General features: G+C 47.1%; 1 protein-coding gene across 19 annotated transcripts in view; it reads right to left on the bottom strand.

The window, feature by feature from the left end:
- nfixb (nuclear factor I/Xb) overlaps positions 1-24,507 on the bottom strand; it is a 115,883-nt gene that overhangs the window by 3,637 nt on the left and 87,739 nt on the right. For 8 of the 19 annotated variants that reach the window (XM_034593851.1, XM_034593853.1, XM_034593862.1 and 5 more), the window contains 10 exons: positions 19,176-19,241; positions 17,956-18,030; positions 17,210-17,330; positions 16,875-16,910; positions 15,997-16,127; positions 13,932-14,006; positions 8,622-8,750; positions 3,962-4,137; positions 2,407-2,554; positions 133-224 (listed from right to left, as the gene is read on the bottom strand). In XM_034593851.1, the coding sequence (XP_034449742.1) occupies positions 133-224; positions 2,407-2,554; positions 3,962-4,137; positions 8,622-8,750; positions 13,932-14,006; positions 15,997-16,127; positions 16,875-16,910; positions 17,210-17,330; positions 17,956-18,030; positions 19,176-19,241 (1,049 nt within the window). The remainder of the gene's footprint in view (positions 1-132; positions 225-2,406; positions 2,555-3,961; positions 4,138-8,621; positions 8,751-13,931; positions 14,007-15,996; positions 16,128-16,874; positions 16,911-17,209; positions 17,331-17,955; positions 18,031-19,175; positions 19,242-24,507) is intronic. The other 11 variants (XM_034593856.1, XM_034593850.1, XM_034593852.1 and 8 more) reach the window with 10 other exon arrangements.

The following is a 24,507-nucleotide window of genomic DNA, read 5'->3' as shown; positions in this document are numbered from 1 at the left end:
AAACCAGCAGCAGGTTTCAGGGGGGGGAGGGAATAAGAACGGTTTTGGAGAACTTCCACACAGTTAATACGTTTCCTGAGATTGAGCAGCAGTCAAAACGTTTGCACAGAGACGCACGAACCGAACTCGTACCTGCGTCTGCTGCGGGATGTTCAGAAAGTTGTTGTCCCGTGATCCGATGCCGACAAACCTGTTGGGAGCTGTGGCGCCTGACGTGGAGTATGCTACGGAAACAGAAAGAGGACAAAACAGACGTCAGCGCACACGGACACAATCACTACTGCAAGTTCCTGAAGAATCTTAAAGAAAGAGACGTCGGGAAATACACGTGCACTTATTCACTTTCTTGCCAAGAGTAGGATGAGAAGACGGATGTTTCATCTACACGACTACGTTTCCGTTTGAAAACACATCAACTCTGATTCAGATTCACCTGGTGTCCACACTAAACTGTCTATATCTGTCTATATCTATCTATATCTATCTGTATCTCCTTACTAAAGCACAAGCGTAAAAACAAAAAGACGAGCCGAGGAACAGTCCGACACATAAAAACCCCAAATAACTACAAAGTGCAGTTTTTACAGATATTAGTTTTGTATGAATTGAAAACACAAGGTACCACGTGTTAGCTGGTTAGTTAGTTCATCTGTAAATATAGATATAGAAATATATAACATAGATAACAACAACACATGTCTTCTTCCTCCCTCGGTCCAGAAATGAAAACCCAAATTATCTTGCATAGGAACGCCGCCATCTTGCACTCCCTCGACCAATCACGAGTCAGTCTCAGCTGTCAATCATGACGTTTCCCCTCGTTTTTATATCATCACATAACTAATTACAACTAAACTTATGAAACACTTGAACAAACATCAGTGTGAACGACCTAAAACTGACTTCTTAGTTTGGTCCATGTCAGATCCACTAACATGGAGGACGCAGGGTTGATCACATATACAGCAGCCAGCCACCAGAGGGCGATCAAGATGCTTTGGCTTCATTTTTAGGGAGCAGTCATGTCGTCCATCTTTATTTACAGACTATGGTGCTGGCAGGTTTTGCTTCTCCCCCTGAATGCTGTCTTAATGTTAAGCTAAGCTAAGCTAAGCTAAGCTAATCAGCTGCTGGCTGCAGCAACATGCGAGTGGCATCAATCTTCTCATCAAACTTTGGGGAAGAAAGTGAACGAGTGTATTCCCATAAATGTTGAACTACAGTTTTAACGTTTATACAGTTAACCCAAAGAATCATTATAGATGAATGATGAGTAAATATGGATTTTTAGGTCATCAGAACTCCACAGTGAAGTTTGCCAAAGTCTGGGAAGCAAACAAAGTTCTCCCTGAGCGATTAAGCACCGTTGATAAACTCAGTTGGAAGAGACTGAGCACATGACATGGAGTTTCAGTCAGGGACATTTAAAACCCACTGGCATCAAAGTCTCTGACAAATTTAGGGCAGTTTGAGGAAGGCACCCTACGGACTCCAGAGCTTGAATCTGGGATTCAGGATGCAGAGTGCAGACTTGTGCACATGTAAGGAAAAGGGAGAGAGGACAAGAAGAGGAGCGAGACAGACAGAGAGCGAGAGAACTGGGAGATTCATGAGTGTGGACGACCAATATACTGCATATATTTATATTTATGTGTTTCTGAGGACTGGAATAACATACATAAGACATAGAAGACTCTGAGACGCTGACTGGGGGGTAAAACAAAAACACTAAATTTGGACGAAAGCTAAAGACAGAAAAGTGCTCCATCCAGTGCCCCTCCTCTCACAGGTGAGGAAGACAGATGTGTGGTGGGAAAGCCCCGCGGGCGGACTGCTATCACTCCTTCACCTTAAACACACACAACCCTGGACTGCTCGACAAACGTCTAACTAAAAAAATCCCACCAAGACGTTAAAATCAGCTCAATCAGTGTCCCAGTTTATGCTCGAATGTTTTTGGAGTCCATGTAAATCAACTGCCCTAAATTTGTGCCTCTTCACGTGTCAGAATAAATTAATAATCAAAGTCTTCTCAGGGTTTTTTCCGCAGGATTTGCTGATAAGTCGAGCAGGAGAGACGAGAGGAGGATCTGGAGAAGAACTGGGGCGGTGGTGCACCTTCCACTCGATGGGGCCTAATACAGAACCCTGATGAGCACCACAGACGTCCTTTACGACAAATATTTCTCACCGAACCTCTACTCTACTGAGCTCCACTGTTTATTCTGCTCTGGCTTCCATGGCCTTCCCAGGGTTAAGGGGGGGTGGGATGTTGGATGCACAGGAACAGTGATGGCACGAAGTCGGAGGAAGAACAATGGCAGGGGTCTCTTTTCTTTGGGATGTTCAGATTTTTGTTTTGCTGTTGGTTTAGTTTTGACAACGGTCTCTTGCGGGGTCACTTACACGGAGATGCGGGCGAGGAGAGTCCGCCGTCAGGGGGCGTGCTGTTGGGTTTAGAGTCGGGCATGGGGAGGGGCACTGGGCGGGCCACTGGGGGAGGTGGAGGCAGCAAGAAGGAGCCTGGCATTTTGCTCTGGCCGCTCCCGTTTGGCTGCAGACAATACAAATAGGGTCAGGAGGGCGACATGCGACAATCCGCAGACACGGGAATGAAAAAAAGAGGACGTAGCTCGGGAGGCCGAGTCCAAAAAAATATCCATGACGGAAGGGGGGGATGGTGGGAGAGGAGGTGGTGGGAAACAACAACCAAAAGGAATGATACATGTGGACGGCATCTTTTATGGAGGTGTGAAAAATAATAATCACCACAGGCACTGATAGGAGTGGGAGCTGAAGGTGAGAGGTTCCACGAGGGTGGTCCGTGGTGGGTGGAGGAGGAGGAGTGGAGGAGAGGAGTGAGCAAATTATTTTGACGGGGGGTTTCGTCCGGAGGATGGCAAGAAATCAAAAACCATGGGAGAATACTCGTCTACACAAGCACAACACCACCAACGATAGCAGCACCAAACAACCAAACTCCAAACTCAAATCAGCTAGAAGATGGAGGACAGAGACACGATGACACAACACAGGGCGGGAATGCGTTGACTGAAAGTGCGCCGTGACTGATTCACGCTCGTGCTCATGGTTGTAACTTCGGAGGGGGACGGGTGGAGCAAAGGGAACAGTTTAAAAAAAAAAGGGGGGGGGGGGGGGGGGAAGGGGGAACATCAGGGTCTGAAACAGCAAACGGCAAAATGACACAGACAAGACAATACACAGATTTGTCGACCAGCTGCATTAACACACGCCTGCTGTGTTCACTTGTGTTGCTCCTGTAACGCTGTTGTGTATTCGTGTATATTGTAGTTGCATATACACAGAACAATACGCTTTAGCTATGCACTGTTCTTTAACCCATTTAGACCTGAAGCAACATCTGCGTGTATACACCTTTAAGGCCGGGTGCGAGTTGATGAGTTACATCGTGATTCGCTGTAATACTTGCAGGACAGGAGAAATGCATTATGGGAAAAGTTGTTTGTTTGTTCTCAGCTCCCGGAGCGAAGAGGAGGAAGAAGAAGAAGAGAGGATCCTGGCGAGTTTTCCGTCTTTGTTGGTTTTTAAAGAATATTAATTTTAAGGAAAAGTCAACGATTTCAGACGAAAGACAAATATCTGTTTCTTTCTGCTTCAGAGGCTGAGACATTAAAGTTTTTGTAAATGTTTGCTCCTCAGGTATTAAGTGACTTATTAGGTCTTAATGGGTTAAACCAATGCTGTTCACATAATTACAGTAAAAGTAAAATATCTCGTGTAATAAATTCAGTGGTATTTTAATTTCAACATCAGTCGGCGTTTCTTTGCTTCTGTACACATCCTGTTCTTCTATAAGTTGTCTGTCAGTATGTTTTATACAAGCTACTCTCTGTTATAAGCTTCATTTGTTGTCATGACGTCGATAAAGAAAGAAATTGAAAAATAAAAAGCCTTCCTCCTCCCCGGCGGCGAGGCTTACCTGTCCAGCGGCCTGCCCCGAACCATCAGCACAGACAAACTGCACAAACTCCTTCAGGGGGTCCTGTCCAGGGTGGTGGTGGTAGCGGATGGTCGGGTGGGTGAAGTAGGGGCTAGACTGCTGGATGATGGAGGGAGACGGGAAGTGCAGGGCCGAGGCCGACGCACGGGGACTCCCTGCAAACAGAGACACGGACGTCAGAGCAGCACACGGAGGGAAACCACTCCGAGAGCGAGAGGAAGTCACGTCACATTGATTCCCTGCAGATGGACGAGATGCACGAGGTCTCTAATGAGTGACGGCAAGAACAACAACATCACAACTGGAAACGATAAAGTTCAAATCTGGAACATGAAAGGAAACGCTGTTGTTTCCAAGAAAAGCAGATTTTGAGTTAATAGCTATTATGGAGCATTTGCACATAATGTTTTATGATCAGGCCAGTAAATCTATGCAGCTTCACAGGGGCGGGGGGGGGGGGGGGGGGGGGACATTTACACACATTGCCTTCATATGAGCACACTTACACAATATAACAAGCAGTCAGACTTACACACAGACACACACCTGAGAGGGAACAGATTCAGCAGATAGAGGTGTGAGATCCAGAGAGGTGGTAGAAAGAAAGAGATGATTGAACGTCTTGAACGATTTGATGCTGCTCGCTGTTCTGAGGATGTGATTCATGATTCACGTTCACGACGTTTGGCAGTGAAGCTGTTTCTGATTCTGTTTCTATGACAGAAACAGAATCTGTACAATCACATTGTCAGTCTGAGTTAATGTTTTTCTGTTATTGGGCCTGAAAGCCTCACATCTGCTCGCGTGTGTGTGTGTGTGTGTGTGTGTGTGTGTGTGTGTGTGTGTGTGTGTGTGTGTGTGTGTGTGTGTGTGTGCGACAGGATTCTGACACTAATTACTTGAGAATAAAACATTTGCTTTTTTATTTTTTAGCACAGATGAAAACCGAGGAACCAAACATGGCTGCATATGAGAGAAGCTCGTCCACTAGCGGGAAGGTCGATGGTCCGAAGTGGAGAAGATACTGAACCTCAAAATAAACGCTGAATATGATTCTGTATGAATGATGTGTAAATGCGTGAATGTGACTTGTACTGAGAGGAGCCGCTAAATAAAACAGTCCAGACCTGAAGTATTTGAACAGTTACACACATTATTTGTTCATTTTTATTTCATTTGAATATTTCAATTTCTTTTGTCTCATCATTTTAATTAAATTCTTTCCTTTTTCCTCATTTTTGATAAAAAAAAAATTCTTCTTCTTCGTCTTTGTATCATTTGTGATTTTGACCGTGAACCGACACTTGGACGTGTATGAGAATGACAGTGAAACACTCGGAGTGAGGTTTACATCAGTATTGACAGAACTGTGAGGGAGATATAATAATAATATATAAATACGTTATGTGTGTATATATATATGTTGTGTGTAGAAGAACAGAGTTGTGTAACAGTCTGAGTACTTGTGTCCGGACTGGATGTGTGAGAGGAGCAGTTGGTCGAGCCTCCAACACAAAGCCCACTCTGTTCGACCTGTATCCATCACTAAATGTCCTTGATTTGTATTAGAAGCCTGTTCTCCTCTTGTGCCAGTTTGACACCCCCCCCACCGAACCCCCCCACCCCACCCACCCCGTCCCATCGAGGCCCCCCAGCTGCCCGCGTTGAGCTGCCAACACTCTTTGGTGCTCGCATCTCACACATTGTGCGTTTGTGTAAGTGAGTGTGTGTACTTCACGAAGAGTGCCAACCCCACTGCATTACCCCCACCCCCACCCCCCCACCCCAGACAGGGGCCTATGCCTCAGAGCCCAGCGACACCTTGCTCCCATGCCAGGCTGCCTGCTCCCCCAGTGGAGCGTCTCCCTGCTCCTATAGTCTAATCGCATTAGAGACTGGGTGGAGGCCAAAGGGTGTGGGGGGGTGGGTCGGGGGCGGGATGGGGTCGGGTGGTGGTGGTGGTGGTGGTGGAGGGGGAGACGGGATCAGAGGGAATTCCTACACCCTCTTCCTTCACTCCTCTTCCTCTTCGGTCCCCAACCGAAACATTGACACCGGCTCTTATCACCAGACGTTCCCTTCACATCTGCGTCGGCGTCGTCTACGTGTGTTTCTCTTCTTTCCTTCATGAAATATTTGTATTATTTTTGGTTTCACGTCCGTAGAAACGTCATCAACGAGCCAACTCCCTCACGGTGAATCCTCCGGAGGATCTCCTGCAGAGTAGGAGTTTTTTAAAAAGGGAGAAAGTCTGGAGCCGCTCACTTGACATTTGTGTTCTCAGCCCGTCCGGACAATGTCAGGAGATTATCCCAAAGATGCAGCTGATTTCAAACTGGATGTAATTGGTGATACAACTGCAGTAAATCATCTGTGTTACTGAACCGTCAGTGATTCAGTCTCTTGGGTCAAGTTCACATTTGCACCACTGAAGAGACAAATTCACCAAAACCACCTCGCTCGCCGCGGACAAGCGCCAACACGCTCCTTCATCCCTCGTCTCCTAAACCCTAAATCCCCTCGGATCTCGTCTTCCACGCAGAACAACAACAACGCTGACGATGTGGTGAGCACTTTCACGCCAGCGCGGGAGCATGCACGCTCTTAGGGTTTGTGTAAAAAGAAACAAATCACAGGCATATAAATCACAACTGCAGGCCACAGTGAGGATGGGATATGCTGTGTGTGTCTGTGTGTGTGTGAGAGTGTGTGTGTGTGTGTGTGTGTGTGGAGGTTTGCTGCAGCTACAGGATCAGGGTCTTGTCAACAACCATGGAGGAGGGTTTAATGACACGGCGGTCAACCTCATAGCTTCACATCTGCTCGGTGGCTGAAAAGGCGTTTGATGTAGCCTGACTACAGAACTAAAGCACATGGGGCAATTATCTCCAGTGAACTCCTTTACTGGGTGAATTCACAAACGTGCGCGATAAAAGAAAAAGGAGACAAAAGAAAAGGGGGCATCTCTCTCGCGATCTGCGCTGCGGTGATAAAATTAAGAGCGTGGCGATTAAACGCCGGAGGCCCTGCGGTCGCGTTTGATATCTGATGTTATCACGAGCTGCCAGTTTTTTTCTCGGCCTTGTGGAGGATCAGCTGGTTTCGAGCCCGAAACGCGTTCGCCCACGTAGACGGAGGAAATCTGAGTTCCCACAATATTTAAAAAAGAGACGGAACACGAAAGTTGGAATAAGGGAGTAAAAGAAATAAAGGAATGGAAAGACCCACAGATGGATCAGCCTGCCTGGGGGGTCCGGGGCTCTGGGGCCATTAACCCCCCCAAGGAAATATGTATTCACTATGTTTTTCTGGAATAATACTGTTTATTATTTTTAATGGATATTTATATGTCTGGATATGATATGCAACATTTCAGCACATGATCAGATTCACTTTGAAGGGACAGATGAAGGTCTCCTCACTCTTCACGTCTCAGACGATGGAAACAGTTTGTGTTTGGCTCTGAAGTCTGTGGAAACGTGTTGGAAGGGACTAATGAAACAAAATGCATTGTGGGAAATGTAGGATCAGGGAGTTTTGGAGCTTCAACCATTCTGAGGGCTGGAGGTCAGAGTGTGTCGCAATTTACACGTTTGGTTTTGACCTTTTTGTCCTTGAGGCTCATGTCTTTACTTCAGTCTAAATTTCCACCCTGTAAACCAGTGTTTTCTGATCATAAATGTGTGAATGATGCTGCTCAGTTAATAGTTATTAACACAAAATATGAATGAATCTATTTTATTTTATCACAGGTTCATTATTTTTAGGTAAAAACCAGACGTAAGTGTTTTTTTAAAGAAATTGTGAACGAGTGCACGTAACAAACACACACGAAGCACTGTGACTCACACACACACACACACACACACACACACACACACACACACACACACACACACACACACACACACACACACACACACACACACACACAAATATGCCTCATTCTAGTATCTGTATATCCTTATTAATGTTAATCTGATGTTAGTTTATGTTAATGTCAAGTTTTCTTGCTGCTGTTATTGTTGTTACTGTTTTAAACTGTTTCTCTTTACATGCTTTACAGTCTATACATATATATATATATATAATGACTGTATAGATAAGCCTCTTAAATTTCATTGTACATGAGAATAATGAAAATGAAGATCTTTGAATCTTTGAAAAATCTGCTGATGTGGATCAGGGAACTCTTCTTCCTGAAACAGACACTTTAAATCACGTCAGGAGTCAATGAGTCAATAACACTGAGATTCAAACAGTTTTCATACAGAACAAAATGCCACAGTAAGAGGAAGCGTAGCCGTGCGACCCCCCCCGACACGTTGTTCCACTGTAGGAACCACTGTGACCAGCAGCCATCCACCAACAGGCTCAGAAACATCACCACCACCCAGACTCCAGCAGCGGCTCCACCTCAGAGGTCAGAGGTCAGAGCACACTACACATCTACCCATCGCCCACGCTCATCTCCCAAAGACAACGCTCCCACGTCTGAACCACGGGGTGGAGGGAGGAGGGGGGGAGGGGTGGGGGCCGTGAAGAAGTGAGGGGAGGTTCGGGGGAGAGGAGGGGGAGAGGAGAGGGTGGGGGGGGCGATCGGGGGTGGGGGGGGGTTCTGGAGCTGGGTTGGTCTCACCTGGTCTCACTCCCGCCAGCATTGGCAGTGGGTGGTGGGTGAACGCCATGCGGGGGGACCTCGTCTGGGAGGACAGGGCGCTGAAATCGAATTTCCCCGGCTTCTTAAGAGAACCAGGCGATGACAGTCCTGGCAAAGAGGGGATCAACAGAATGGCAGAACAGAGACGAGGTTTTAATCAAACATGGCTGCGTTTCTTACTTCGACTATACTCAAAAGAGAAAAACTTATCAAAAAAACTCTTTAAATTGGACGAATCAAAAATGGTTATGATTGACTGAAATCAATGGATTGATCGATTGATTGATTCATTGATCTGTTTGATTGGTTTAACATACAGATGGGTTCTCACACTGTCTGTCTCTACGTTCTCGTTCAGTGAGCGGGCCGGCCGGCAGACTGGGGGGGGGGGGGGGGGGTGGGGTCCGGTGAGAGGCCACGTTTTGAAGGAGCAGGGGCTCAGAGTGAGGGGGGGGTGACGGGAGACAGGTGGAAGGGGTCGGGGTCGGGGGGGGGGGGGGGGGGGGGGGGTCGGGAGGCTAGGGGCAGTAAGGAGAGAGGAGAGCTGGGAAATGCGACGGCGGCGCAACTACAGCCGCCAGCGACACAAACCACCGAAGATCAATTCAAACTGATCCCAGGACCATCGGAGCCTCGTGCAGCTCCACAGAGCGACAGTCAGCAACCGACCGACCAATCACTGCGCTCGTCTGTAGCACAAATCAAATCCTGCACGTCCTCAGATCTGGACGGTGCGAGCGCTGCAGCTGCATATCACTGCAGAGGAGCACGCCAAAACCACACTGCACATCAATAGATCCTCTGATGTAGAGCCCTTCTGCGTAGCTGTCAGGTATTTTATGTTACTGCCTTAAGGCATATAGTATTTCATAAAAGAACACACACACACACACTCACACACTCACACACACTCAGTCACAAGCTGTTCAGGCTGAGCGGCGAGCACCGGGCAAACCGCCAGTGAAGACAGGATGGGAGAGCGGCAGAGAGATGGAAGGAGTGAAGCAGGAGAGGAGTGGTGACGGCATGGCCGACACACATAGACAAACGTATTAAAGTGTCCCCCTCTGTCTATAAATGTCGAGCGAGGCCGGAGGACTGCAGGAAGCTTCCCTCGGTTTGGTGAAGACGGGCACGCTAACTACAGGCCCGGCTCACCAGCGACCAGAAACATGGCCAAAAGTGTGAGAGCTGCAGATAAAAGAGGTTCGAGCCTGTGATCGAGGCCTCGTGCGGCCGGCGCCGAGGGAGTTTATTTTGATGTATGGTGATCCAGAGGCACATGTTCTGACTTTCAGGGTTTAAGGAGCTGCACCAAACGGTAAATTCGACCTCTGCAGAGAACCGCGACGTGGAACATGAGCTGAAGTAAAAAGTGTGGAAAGAACAATCCATAAAACAGAGAACGATATAGAAAAGTACATCAGCGCAGACCTCATTACTTCCTCTGTGGAACATACCGAGCTCGCGTTTGCTGCAGATTCGGTTGAAAGAGTAAAGTGATAAACAACGTTGGCAGGAGAAAGCCCCATAAACTACTAAACAACACAATATTCACACGAATAAAACAAACACACTCAAATAAAGACGTGGGTAATTTCGACATGGCCCAAAGAGATGTGGAAATAGATTTTATGAGCTGAGCATATAAAGTCTAACAGAGCAGATTTCTGAAAAGCTTTCTCTTTAATGCTACACTGGGAAATGTTTTATCGCTATTTACCCACAATGCTCAGAGGCAGCATGGGCGCAGCTGTGTCTGTGTGGGCGCCGACAAGTATAGAATAAGGTGGGCGTGGGCACGTATGCTCAGATCACGTGCCTGCACATGCAGGTGGGCGGAGCGGAGACACTAAACAGGACGAGATGATGCTATTCACTGAGGGAATTATGGGTAAATAAATAATAAATCTAAAGCAAACATTGTTTACAACCAAGGAGGCCAATTAGGCAGAGAGAGAAACTCATGCGAGAGCCGGTACATGAGGTTCTGGTTGCAGTGAATCTAACTTTCTCCCAGAGATCAAGAGAAAACAAAAGGGAGTTGAAATATACGTTTTATGTTTTTTTTATATTTGCTGCAGAGAAAATCCCCCGGGGCGAATCTGTGGGTGACAGAGCTGCAGGTCGCTGGTAATCAGAGTCAAAAGCCCAGTAAAAAAAAAAAATAATAAAAACAAAGTGGAGTGGAGAACAGCTGAACACTCTAAAAACAAAAAAGCGTTCGTAAAAAGTTACAAGATGATAAAAAGTATAAGAGCGTTTGCTCCAGTCAGCAGAACATTAGCAGCGTAGGCTCGTCATCCATCTGGCTCCGATATCTCACTTCCAACGTCGCTCGTTTATCACGAGCGACTTCCTTTACTGTGTAGGTGCTGTGTGTCCTCACCGAGACAATCCTGGATCTCAGATAACCCGACATTTGTTAAAGTCGAATTGCATAACTCAATTTAACATGACACGAACTCTGGGGAATATCTGCTCATGTGGGTTCGGAACCTTCTCCGGAGTTTGTCTTTCACATAATGAAGAACACAGCAGGCCGGATCACGTGTGTTTCACTGTCGTCTTCTACGTGCGCGGCAACGTGTTCTCATCCTGAGATATTTGCATCTGTCGTCAACTCGCCCACTCGCTGTTAGTGGAGGGGACATGAACCAAGCCAAGAATAAACAATATGAGACTGTTTCTGTCACTGTAGGTAGTTCTCATCACACTGGTGCATGTTCGAGGGATAACTCTTCCAATGAGTTACATCCATGTTGGCTTCATTTCCGGAGGAAGAGGAGACGAGTCGTCCGTCCTTTGTCTACGATGCTTGGATGTGTTCTTTATGAATGGTCTGTATTTATAAAGCATCGGTCCCGTCAGGAGCAATTCACGATTCTGTATCTTGCCCAAGTTCACTTCCACCTGCGTAACGGGGGAGAATGGGATCGAACCGCCGACCTTCTGGTTAGAGGACAACCCGCTCCACATTACAAATTGCACTGCATTGCAACCACAGCCCTCCTGTATGTTGTGAGTCCTCCAGCTTTATAGAAGTGGAACATGATATTACATTTAATACTAATGTAGCAAATTGAGGTTATTCCTGAATTAATATGTTGTATTAATATATTAGTGTGTATGTAAAACACATATATTTATATATAGTGAAGTATTGCCTCTGAAATGTGGTTTCGTAGCATTTAGTGGAATTATTTTAGTCGTATTTTAGTATATTTTGGTTCCATTTAACCATTTGTGGCTCCTCTACAGTCGTACATGAGCTGCTGATGGAGTCAGAGCAACATCCATGATTTCAACATTTGGATTCATGTCTCCAGCTCCTCTGTGGGACGTGTGGGGACGACTGGGAACCACCACATCCCAACTTCAATCATAAACAGCTTAGAACAGCCTTAAATTATACATATTGTTTTTAGTCTCTGTGATATTTCCCTAATTAGTTCGTATCTCGCTGAAATATCTGCTGGTGACGAGCAGCAAATGAGGCCCAGATGCCCAATGAAAGCTTTGTCTGATAAAGCAAACAGAAGTTACTCTGATCTCTCGCTTAATCTGTGTGTGTGTGGGTGTGTGTGTGTGTGTGTGTGTGTGTGTGTGTGTGTGTGTGTGTGTGTGTGTGTGTGTAGACTCACTCACACACACTTGCTTGTTCTACATTATTTCTGTGTCCTGGCACTGTATGAGCAGACTGGCAGCCAATTGCTCCCATGACCCTCTAGTCTTGCCACACTAACAAGCTGGCGACCACACAACCCCCCCTCTCCCCGCTAGTGCGCGCACACACACACACAGACACACACACACACACAATGAAAAGAGAAACACACACTTGTCAATCAGGTAAGAAACAATGTACATTATCAGAGTTGTGTACGTCATTAACTGAGCAACGCGAGGACATCTTCACAACAATAAGACCACACACACACACACACACACACACACACACACACACACATCACCAGGAAATAAGCTGGGATTCTACGTCAGTATTAAAATGCTAAGTAGCCCCCCCCCCCCACCCCCTTACTGAGGCAGGTCTTCCCACCGCGGAGCAGGAGGAGCGAGCAGGAGCAAGAGGAGCGAGCAGGAGCGAGCAGGCAGGAGGAGAGAGACGCAGACTTAATGATGAATTACATGATCACCTGCTAAGCCTCAGAGCTTTTCATTCAGGTAGAGAATCACCTCCAGAGCAGGGGCGGAGGCAGAGGCCCTCCCCCCCCCCCGCCTCCCTCCACTCCTCCTCCAGCCCTCCTCTCCTCATCTCTCACTCCCAACACCGTCACCACCATCACCAGAACAGATGTCTGCTGTAACCCAGTAGCTCCCTTCGCTGTAGACACATGGAGGCGCCATCTGGACCGGAACGCTGCTCCACTCCAGATTGGGGAGTGAGTGCACGTGTGTGTGTGTGTGAGAATGTAAATCAGAGTGCGTTTCAGTATAGTTTTGCATGTGTGTGCGTGTGCATGCCATTTGTGCGTGTTAGTGAGTAAGCATGTCTCGCAGACAGACGGTGCCGTGTGCGTCCATGACACACCTGAGTGCCTTTAGTTGTGTTTTATATTGTGTTTCCTGCGCTGTCGAGTCAGGTCTGCGGCAGGTGGGACGCCGCGGCGCCGTCTAAACATCCGGCCGCAAACGCTGCTCCTCCACAAACCCTCGTTCCCTCTTCTCCGGGTGCATCGCCGCTCGACAACAACACCACAACACCCGAAGCACTTAGCCCCACAAATTCACACCGTCTCAGAAAACTCACAACAATGTGTTTTCTAGGATATGATAATGCACATAATCACACAATTAAAATGCAGTGTATTGTGAGTCAGACAGCGTGCAGCAGTGTTGAGGATGTTCTGAACGCACCAGGGAGGTTCTCACTCGGCTACATGTCTGATTTCTACACAGATTTACAGCAGCGTCTCTGAGGCAGACGGGCGGAGGATGTTATGGAGCTACTGGGCAACCAAAAGGCTTTGGTAAACCCACAATGGACAACAGCAGACATCTGGTAGAAACACAACCCCACCCAGCGGCAGCATAGAGAGAGGAGAGGAGGAGAGGAGAGGAGGAGAGGAGGAGAGGAGGAGAGGAAGGGGAGAGGTAAACAGCTCACAGAAAGTGAAAACAGACTTGAATACATTGACAGAGAGAGAGAGAGAGAGAGAGAGAGAGAGAGAGAGAGAGAGAGAGAGAGAGAGAGAGAGACACAAGTGGAGGACGGTGTGAGCGGAGCATGTTTACATGTACACACAGTATAATGTTTAATGTTCTAACCATGGTAAGGAAACTGCACTCCATCGTTCTCATGCTTAATCTTCCTCTCCTGCACACTGGCCAAATGGTGCTGCACTGAAAGGCCAAACAGGGGAGAAGGAAGAGTTAACAATGGAGGGAAGAAGGAGAGAAACAGACAGAGACAGGGAGAGAGAGGGAGGGAGAGAGAGAGAGAGAGAGAGAGGGGTGGTTAGATAATGGGCAATGGGGGATTTAAATGTTATGGAGTGCAGCAAGTGTCTATTAAATAGTTACATCATTACTGCTGGCTGTGTTAAAATGGCAGCATGTGAGTGGGAGCTGGAAATTGGCGAATGCATGAGAATTTATTTAAAAGAATCCCCGAGTGTCGGGTCCTGAACCCAGGAGACAAACATGGCGTCTCCTGTAAACACATCGCGATGTCAGACGGGGATTTAAAAGCAAAAAGGGTGAATGGAACTGGGAAGTAACTGGGAAGTAACTGGGAAGTAACTGTGGTTCCACACGGTTCTGCTGAGCTCAGAGGGATGTGGGTGGTGAAGCTAGAACTAAAGGCCACTAAAGGTTGTTCGACACTTTTACATAAGAGTATTAACGTCTGGCTGAATATTAAGTTTATATATATATTATATTATTATATAAGTGCAACCTGGCCAACAGCTGGTTAGCTTAGCTTAGCACAAAGTGGAAACTGGCTCCTCTGACGCTCACTAGTAACATCTTGTTTTAAAATGTTCCTCCACTCAAAATCTACCCTGCCTCTGATTGGGTGAGATCAAGGCACTAAGAGTGATGATTGGTTTGGGTAGAGTATCAAGGCCAGCCAATCAGAGGCAGGGTAGGGGGCGGGGCTTTGCTAATCTCAGGTGAGAAATTAAACTATGCGTTACTGCTAAAGCTAGTTGGTTTAGCTTAGTGTTTAGCTTAGACCACACTGTACGTTTATAAAGATGGACGACATGACGGCTGCAGTATAGGTTGAATATCCCGCCTCCTCCATATTAATGGATGGGACAAAATCAAAGTCAAATAAAAGGTTGTTTTTGCAAATAGACTTAACTTTATTATCTGCATGGTCAAACCACAGGGGGTAACTGAGAACATGTGATGTCCATGTGTTTTGGGTGTGTGTGTGGGGGGGGGGATCTTATCAGGTTTATCAGTGGGGCAGAAGTTGTGAATGGAGGAAGGTGATGATGACGAAGGGGGTCATGTGATGAAGGTGGTCAACACAGCAGGGCCGCGAGGGGCCGAGCTGGAAAGCAGAAATGGTGGAAGGAGGTGAGCTGTGGCTTCTGGTCCATTTCAATTCAGAACTTAACAACTGGAAATCTGTGTTTAAGTCCCGTCTAGTTTGTGTGGAGCCGGAGTCAAAGGTCATCCGACCGCGAGGTCACGATGAAGACGTTTAGCTCAGTGTTGACACTTCAGTGACTTTCTCACAAGATTCAGTGACTTTTTTAAACTTTTTGTTCTGACCATAACTCTTTTCCCTGGATGAGAGCAGACGATACATCTCAGTTAATGTGCTCTCATGTGTCGGTGACTCTCTGGAGCCACTGTTCAGCCTCAGTGAGGAGGGGGGGGGGGCACCGTCATGTCCACTTAACCAATCAGCAGCCGGCCAGTAGCGTAAATGAGCCGTGAACGTTTTGCACCTCGCGACTAATCGCTGACCCCTGTTGTTTGTCCAGGGAACTCCGCGTTTCTCTTCTAATTTATGGACTTAATAAAACATTATTTCCTACCGTGAATTTATTATTATTTCAACAGCTTGAAAACTAGTTACTCGAGTCATTTCATTTGACTGACATAATTTTTTAAAAGCTTGTTTTTATCCAAACAAAGGATATAAATAAATATCTAATCATTCTTTAACGTTAAGTTTTCAGTGGCTTTAAAAAATTCAATTACAAGCCTTAAGGAAAACAGTTGCTTCTGCTACAGCCTCATCAGAGCTTCGCCCTCAGAACCAGTTTGTTAATTTCTGCGTCTGAATTGATGTGGACCGTGGCCAAGCTTCTGGAGAACATCTGGAATGAGGTGTGCAGGGTGTGATGAGGAGGTGGCGGCGGGGAACTACCTGCATCCACGTCGTTAGGCCACCCGCTGGACTGAGAGCTGCTGCCGGCCGCCGGGGAGCGGCCCGAGTAGAAGACATCGTCCACCGGGCTCTCCATCTCGCTGTCGTCAATGGACTTGCGCTTGTTGGAGCTGAGAGGGAAACAAGAGATGTTTGTTTAATGCTTGAAGGAGCAGATGAGGAAGGCAGGTGAGGGGCGAGCTTTCTTTCTGTACTAACCCCTGACCCTGAGGAACCTTTCAGATAGAAAATGGTTTGCACTGTGCTTTGTTTTCTGTTTTTTTTGTTTATACATTTTCCCGACACACAACAAGCTACCTGACTGTTCTCACTGAAACTAACAACACTGATGTTCAGACTCTGTTAAACGCCCTCAGTGCATTTTGATGGCACATGAGGGCAAAGTGGTGTTTCCCTGCGTGTGTCTTGCATAAAATCATGTGTAGAAAAAACTCAAAATGTGAAGATTTCCATGCAGCGTTTTGTCTTTGTTTTAGGTTTCAGCCCAGAGGTCGGACGAAGCAACACAACTGGAGACAGGCAGACACACACGAGGCCAGAATTTATTCAACACGCCGAATCCATACAGGCCTGAAGTGGCATTGTGCTGGAGACCGAGCTGAAGAGCGTGCACTGTGATGCTGGAATGCATTCCTGTGTGTGTGTTTGCAGATTCTTATAGACTCACACATCTGCCACCAATAAAATAAAAGGGGGGGGGGGTTGTGAATGTACAGCGATCCTGAATGTTTATATGTGTGTGCGCTTGTGTGCATATCTGTGTGACAGCATGCGTGTGTGGCTTTTGTGCGATGTGTGATGCAGGGGTCTGTGTTACATTAGTATCAAGGGAGACATTGGGTAATGAGTGTAACTACCTCCGTGGGAGACTTGCATAAAGCTCCATTTCAGTCCTGCAGCGTAAGATGAGCGGGATTGGACGACGGAGGGAGAGCGGGGGGGGGGAAAGGGAGACAAAGGACACAGACACAGACAGTGTGACAGACAGTTCGGTGGGAAAAGTGAGAGGGAAGGAGAAGGATTAGTGGTGGAGGAGGAAGAAGGGAAAGAGAGAGCACAATCAAACAGCAGAGCAAGTTCAGCAGGAAGGAGGTTAGAGAATCAAGACATGGAGAATATTAGTTCAGAAAAACTACAATCTGCTGTGTTAATATTTATGGATGTGAGTGTGTGTGTGTGTGTGTGTGTGTACCTGGTGGAGGGGGTGGAGGTGATGGAGCGCCGGCCCAGGGTCACCTGGTTGATGTTGTAGTATCCAGGGCTGTCCAGGTCGGCCAGGGAGAAGTTTGGACCTGTCGCTGTCGCCACCGGGGCTGAGACGCACACAGACACACACACAGACACACACAGACACACACACACACAGACACACACACACACACATTACAGAGATGAATATCAGAACATTTGCAGCTGGGAACCGACAAACTGTTCACAACTTAAGATGAAGCTGGTGTTGTGTTATTTCTTATTGTTAAGACGATTCTTAGCACAGCAGGGGTTCAAAAATAAAAAGAACTAAAATGCACGAGTCCATTTCTCCAGCGGATAGAAGCTTTATTCTCTAAACTCTCATCAGGAGCCGTTTGCTGTCCTGGTCTCTATTAGCTGCAGCTTCCTGACACCAGACTGCTGCTGCTGAGGGTTTCAGAGTCAAACTGGAACAATGCCTCTGTGTTTTTATGGAGTAACTTCATCCTCATATGTGCTAAACATCAGTGGATCTTCTGCCATGTGTCAGTGCTTTCAGCCCCAGAACCATTAGTTCCTGCTAAAGACTCGGAAGAAGAATGAAACTGTACGTTGTTTGGGGGACTATTTTCTACTGTGGATTAAAACATGTGGTGTGTCACAGTGTGTGTGTGTGATTGGGTCATTATGAACTTGTGTTAGGAGGTTCTCTGGAAAGTGAAAGGAGAACGTGGAGCGGTTACTCACTCTGCGACACGCGGACCAGCTCGGCTACGTTCCACACCCCTGAAGTCACAAAGCAGTCCTGGAAACTCAAGTGGCCTAAAGAGAGAGAGAGAGGAGAAGAGTGTGTGTGTGAGCAGAGAACCAAACATGCATAAAATTACAGACACACACACACACACACATGTGGAGGGAGCTGAAAAACATGTGTATACACTGCCGGTGTCATCCCATTGAAAACCATGTGTTTTCCATCAGATGCAACAGGCCTGTGTACATGTACATTTTGTTCACAACACACAATCAGGCCCGTATAATATCCACATGGCAGCTATACAGTTTAATGTCTAATGCACATGTATCATAAACCTCATGTATACGGTGTATGTGGCGTGCACACACACACACACACCGGCCGTGTGTTGGCGTGTAACAAAGCACAGTAACTGGTATTTATGAGCCACTTCCTGCGAGTCCATTGATGCAGTAACTTAAACCTTAAAAGGAAAAATGTGTTTAATCACAACGTGGGTGTTGATTTCACAACTTCTGAGGATCCAGCTCAGGGACAAGAGACGACTTCCCACATCGTCCCTCTGGTTCCAGCGCTGGACGACCGTCGCTCGGCCTCTGACGGCTCTGCCAGGTGTGCCGCTAATTACCGAACAGAGAGTCGCTGTTTGAGCGGCAGCGACACCGACGACGACCAGACGCCACTAAACGTTTCTCTTTTTGTAAATACAGTGATTTCATGTGAGAGCGACCCTTCCTCCCTCTCTCTCCACACGTCCATCACGTCTCTCTTCACTCCCTCTCTCTCTCTCTCTTAATCTCTCTTTTTTACCTCCATCCCTCATTTTCCTCCCGTTCTCCGTCCCTCTCTCCTTCACTCCATCCCCGTCTAGGGTTAACCACAGCGGGGACGACGCATGAGGTCAGCGCTCGGCTCGGCAGCGGCCATGTGGTTCCCATCTTCCAATAACGTCAGTGTGATTTATGAGTGGCCCGCCACAATCCCAGCTCGGCCCCTGCGCTACAGTACCATCAGCTCTCCTTACCATAATAAACTTAGACCCAACTCTGCTGGGACACACTCGCACACAGAGAGGCCTGTGTGAAGGGGGGGGGGGGGGGGGGGGTGTATACACTGTACGCACACGTGTGTAGATGTGACCGCATGTAGGCACAGGTATGTAAAACATGTTTATGCTCCGTGTGGAGAGGGAGCGGAGTCGTGAACTCACCATTGGGCGGGGGCTTGACGTCTGTGTCTCCTTGCTGGTTCGAGTTGTCTGATTGTCCTGATTGTTCTGAAAGACAAGGAACAGGAAAGAGAGACGGTCAGGTGGACAGATGTCTGGACACTAGTCAAGGTTGGGGGGGGGGGGGGGGGGGGAAATGGAGCCTTAATCCATTCTTTCCACTGAGGAGAGACAGACGTGGGCCTGAGATTAAAGAAGGGAAGATGCATATTTCCGCTCAGGTTGAACCTCAGTTCAAAGTCATAAAATGGTTAATATTTCTGTTTTCACACAAAGAACCTTTCGTTCTTTTTTCTTACAGAGACGGCGTCTGAGTTTATTTTATTCACATGTTCCTTTTTCCTTTTTGTAAACCGTTCTTCAGCAGACTGAGAGTAGGTGGAAGGATAATTCTTAAATGTACAGTTTGGTGTTTGGGAAAAAAAACACATTCTCACTCACACACACACACACACACACACACACACACACACACACACACACACACACACACACACACACCTGTGTCTACATGACGTCAGACGACATTACATCGATTTCCTGAAGACTTAATTATTTCCTAACCTAACTTAAACTTAATCTGATAACATGTCTTCACCTTAAAGTTTAATGATTTACATTATGGTGACTTTTTGTCCCCATTATAAACACTGAGTAATACATTGACCACACACACAGACACACACACACACACAGACACACACACACAAAATAAGGACTAACGACACACAAGAAACATTCGAAATAGGAAAAGAGCACAGATACTCTCACTCTAACCTCGTGCTTCTGTCTTAGTGAGGACACTCATTGGCACAATTCATTTCCTCGGCTCTCACCCGAACCTGAACCATCCAAACCTAACGCCTAACCCGAATTCTAACCCCAAAACCAGGTCTTAACCCTCAAACAGTCCTTTGAAAGTGGGTCAGAAAGTGAGAACTGGCTCAAATGTCCTCAATCATAAGTTCTGGGCTCCAAATGGTCCTCACAAAGACATCTGTACACACACACACACACACACACACACACACACACACACTGTACGTTGGGTAAACTGGTCCCAGGAAAGCTCGGCTTCCTCGTGCACCGCTGACTTGTGAGTTGAGGTGTACTTGTAAAATGTTGGGGGATTGTTTGGATTGCATCTCCTGTGTTTTGCTTCACATCTACAGGGGCCGGCAGGCACAGAGCTGCCTGCTTCAGCGAGTTTAGTTTGGCCCACCGGCTGCCATTCTTCTTCCGATGCGTAATGCAGCCCCGCACAGTTTTATGGTTGTATCATATATACCAATTACCACGCAGCACCGGAGCTTTAAGGCCGTCCTGGGCCGAGCGTCCCGAGCCAGAGCGCAGCCCCCTCGCAGCCGGCACTAGGGCCCCTGCATCTCGACTTCCTCTAAGCCCAAATCAGCATCCTAATCTTGGGTGGCATTAGTCCGCTACGTGCCAGCAGACTGCGGCACCGCTCGGCCCGTCTGTCTGCTGCCAAAACCAAGACAACACCAACGAGACAAACAAGATCACCTCGGCACCCAGGGTCAGAAATAGGAGGCAAAACACAGGGATCGAGTTTCTCTTTCTCTCTGGCAAACACTCGTCCCTCATTCTGCGGCCGCGAGAGTCCATCCTCACGTCTTTCTTCCTCCCTCTATCCCTCTATCCCTCTCACACTCCTTCTCTGCTTCTCTTTCTCTCTCGTGCTGTCGCTCTGTGAATCCTGGCAGCCATCTTAGCGCTTGGCAGCCATCTTAGCTTTGGCGGTACCCATGCATTCCTGCTAGCTGACGGCACACCCACGCGCACACACACACACACACACACACACACACACACACACACACACACACACACACACACACACACACACACACACACACACACACACACACTTGCTCTCTCTCTCTCTCTCTCACACACACACACACACACACACAGGCCCAATGGTCTTAAAGATAAAAAGACCTACAGAGGATGTTGGATGCTGATGGAGTGAAGATAAAACCACTGGGAAGTTTGTGTGGAGTCGAGCAAGTGTCGTCCTGAGTGTACGAGGTAAATAAAAGATGATCCCGGAGGTCGGACTCGCTCGTTCAGCACAGAACCAGGAAGACGAGGAGACGAGGAGATGAGGAGAATAAAGGTGATCTTATAGGAACAGATAAAGCCGCGGGGCCTCGGCGCTCACACCGACGCTCCGGATGATGCATTTCATCACGAGCACAAACCGTTAAAAGCCATTTAAACCTGTATGCCTCTGAGAAATCTCCACGATGTTCCCAAGCCAGGAATCCGGGGCCCAGTTGTCATGACAACAGAGATGGAACACTACAGTTTAACGTCCCCGGCGACGAGTGGCTGTCGAAAAACCTGCGAGTGCATATGTGTCGCTGTTTGGACCGGCAATTAGTTCGAATGGAGATAATAATATAGCCCACTGGCACGGGCTCAATGTGTTGTTTTGTTTAAGTATTTCTTGGCAGCGAGCAGAACGGCGGTCGCTGCGCTACACGGAGGTGGAGTTTGCACTAAATCAGTCGTTCTGCAATTTAAGGTGTTAAATATACTCCAGTTTCATTATTTACCACGTTTTCAAACTTTTCCCCCTTTTTTCCTGGCAACATGTGAGCGGAGCCTCATCTCGATAAGTTGTTATACGCTCGACTCGTCGCTACCACACGGAGCTGGATTTAATTGGAAACCGTAAAACATGCACATCATCGTGTGAGATGTGTTGTGATAAAGCTCAAGACAATTAAAGAATCATATAGGTGATCTCATTCTTAATAAATCAACTTTAAATAGTACTTAAACCATAAAGCTGCGTTTTCCCACTATTTTGTAATGAAGCCAAAATATCCAGAAACAAACGCGTCCATCTTGTGCATTTGGAGCCAGATTCTGAACAGAAGTGATGTTTTACAGCATCAAATAACTAATGAAAACTTAACAGAGATCAGTGAGACGACAACAACCATCTTTGTGTTGTTCTATTGTTCTGTATTATTCCAATAAAGTTAAAAACAGAACGGGATCTGACTCCGTGTGCACATGTGCAGGGTGTACGTTCATTTCTAGATGTGTGCGTGTGTGTCCATGAAGGGGTTCTGTGTAGAATGCTCAGTATATTGTGTGTGTGTGTCCTAAATAAGTGGCTAAAGGTGACTGTACAGGAGTGTGTGTTTGTGTGTGTCTGCATCAAAAGGACTAGACACACTCTTCTCTCATTGTGAACAATAGAGAGGCTGTGTATTATTATCATCCTCCTGCTGATGCTCCGTGGACCACCAGCAGGGACCAATCACTGCCAGCGGACCACTCATCCACACACACACACACACACACACACACACACACACACACACACACACACACACACACACACACACACACACACACACACACACACACACACACACACACACACACACACACACACACACACACGCTGCGGTGTGTGTAACCACATTTATTAACATGTTGGTTCAAATGCCTGCACGTGCACACGCCAAACATGGACACACATGCTTTCCAAAGCACAAACATGCTGTTACACACTCACACACACATTTAAACACAGATGAATCACCCTTATCTCTTGCACACAGTCGCCCCAAGGCCCCCTGCACACGCCCCGCCTGAGATAATACAACACACACACAGGTCATCAAATATACCATGCTATAGCTCTAATCACACACACAGACACACACACACACACACACACACAGTGGCTGCCTGGTCAGTGTACAGTCACAGCTTCTTGATACACTGTGTGTACACAACAGTTAACACCGGCGTTACATTTGTGACACTGCAGCTGCAGACATGAGGCCAGTAACTCACATCCAGGCTAATGGACACACACTCAAAGTCACACTCACTTAATCTCACAATTCATCATACTCACAGACACAAAAACAACACACTGCACGTACACACACACACACACACACACACGTGCAACCCATTTAAAGACACTCGAAGGTAAGATTGCGCACACATGCTCGCTCGCTTTGCACATTGCCGCTGCTAATGGACTCGTTTATTGTGCATATATTCATACACGAGAGCGCGGCCGCACACTTTACGCTAATTTACACAACGGCTCCGAGTGTTTGTTTGTGCATCACAAGCGCACGTGAGCAAACAGGCCGTCCGTCGTAATGTGGACTAAGTGACGGGAGCTTTTCGGGCTGATGAGGACAGAACGTTAAAAATCACACTGGAAACAAAATGTGCACAGCTTTTTATAAACTGTTAGAAAACTTTGTGCTCATCCTCCCTGGTTTATCTGCACTGAAGATTTTTTTGAGTCAATGATTTTTCAACAAATTAATTATTCTTTATCACGTGTGTGGTTTATATTTGAGTTTGAATGATTTACTGAACTGATGTTATTTCAGAGTTTGTTAAACAATGGACAGACCCAAGTTCACAACTTTTCAAAATAAAAGCTCTGTAATTCATCTCAATATAAAGCATGGAGGCAACACAAACGAATGTTGTACTTATACTTTGAAAACAAATTGCCAAACAGGAAGTGACTCTATTGATGTTGTTGCCACGATGGAGATCAGCACCAGCAACACCCGAGAATATGTGTCTCAGTCCGATGTGGTGAAATAATAAAACTAAATATCTGTCGCCAAATTTGAGATTAGAGATCTGGAATATGTTGATATCAACGAGTTGCATTATGGGAAGTGTAGGACGGCGTTTTATACCCAAACACCAAAACTTACAGAGGTGAAAAAGTAAAGATCTGCAGGAAAACAACCATCTCTAACTAAACGTGCTCGTGGGAGAAACCTTCCTTCTGCAGCAGCGAATCGTATGTGAATGCGACAGCGGCCACGTTAACACACATGCAGCGCTGCAGCTGCGCCCCCGGTGACTCCGTCCTGTCCACCCTCCGTGTGCTGTGTCATTCAAGGATAACTCCGCAGACATGGCTCAGTTCACAGTGAAATGATAGGGGCCTCTTCCTCCGACGGCCCCAGAGCCCTGCGAACAAATCTACTACTGTTCTCTCCCTCCTCATCTCTGTCTCGCCTCTGCCTCTCTCTCTCTCTCTCGTTCTCTCGCTCGTGCTCCGACACCCCCGCACCCTCCCCAGCTCCTCTATATCCTACAGAGCTGCTCTCAGACCTGCACTGAACTCCGGATAATCTCCTGACACTATCCAGAGGGAAGCTCTGTGTGGAAACGCAAATGTCTGAATCAGTTGCTGCGGACATCAATCCGGAGTTTCTCCCGTCAGCTCCCTGGGAAAAACTCCTGATAATGTCCAGGTGAGTCAATGTGAGGACGCAGC

Source organism: Hippoglossus hippoglossus, chromosome 8 (assembly GCF_009819705.1).
Source record: "Hippoglossus hippoglossus isolate fHipHip1 chromosome 8, fHipHip1.pri, whole genome shotgun sequence".
Classification (NCBI taxonomy): Eukaryota; Metazoa; Chordata; class Actinopteri; order Pleuronectiformes; family Pleuronectidae; genus Hippoglossus; species Hippoglossus hippoglossus.
Note: the sequence above shows the minus strand (reverse complement) of the source record. Positions and strands in the feature narration are given on the sequence as shown.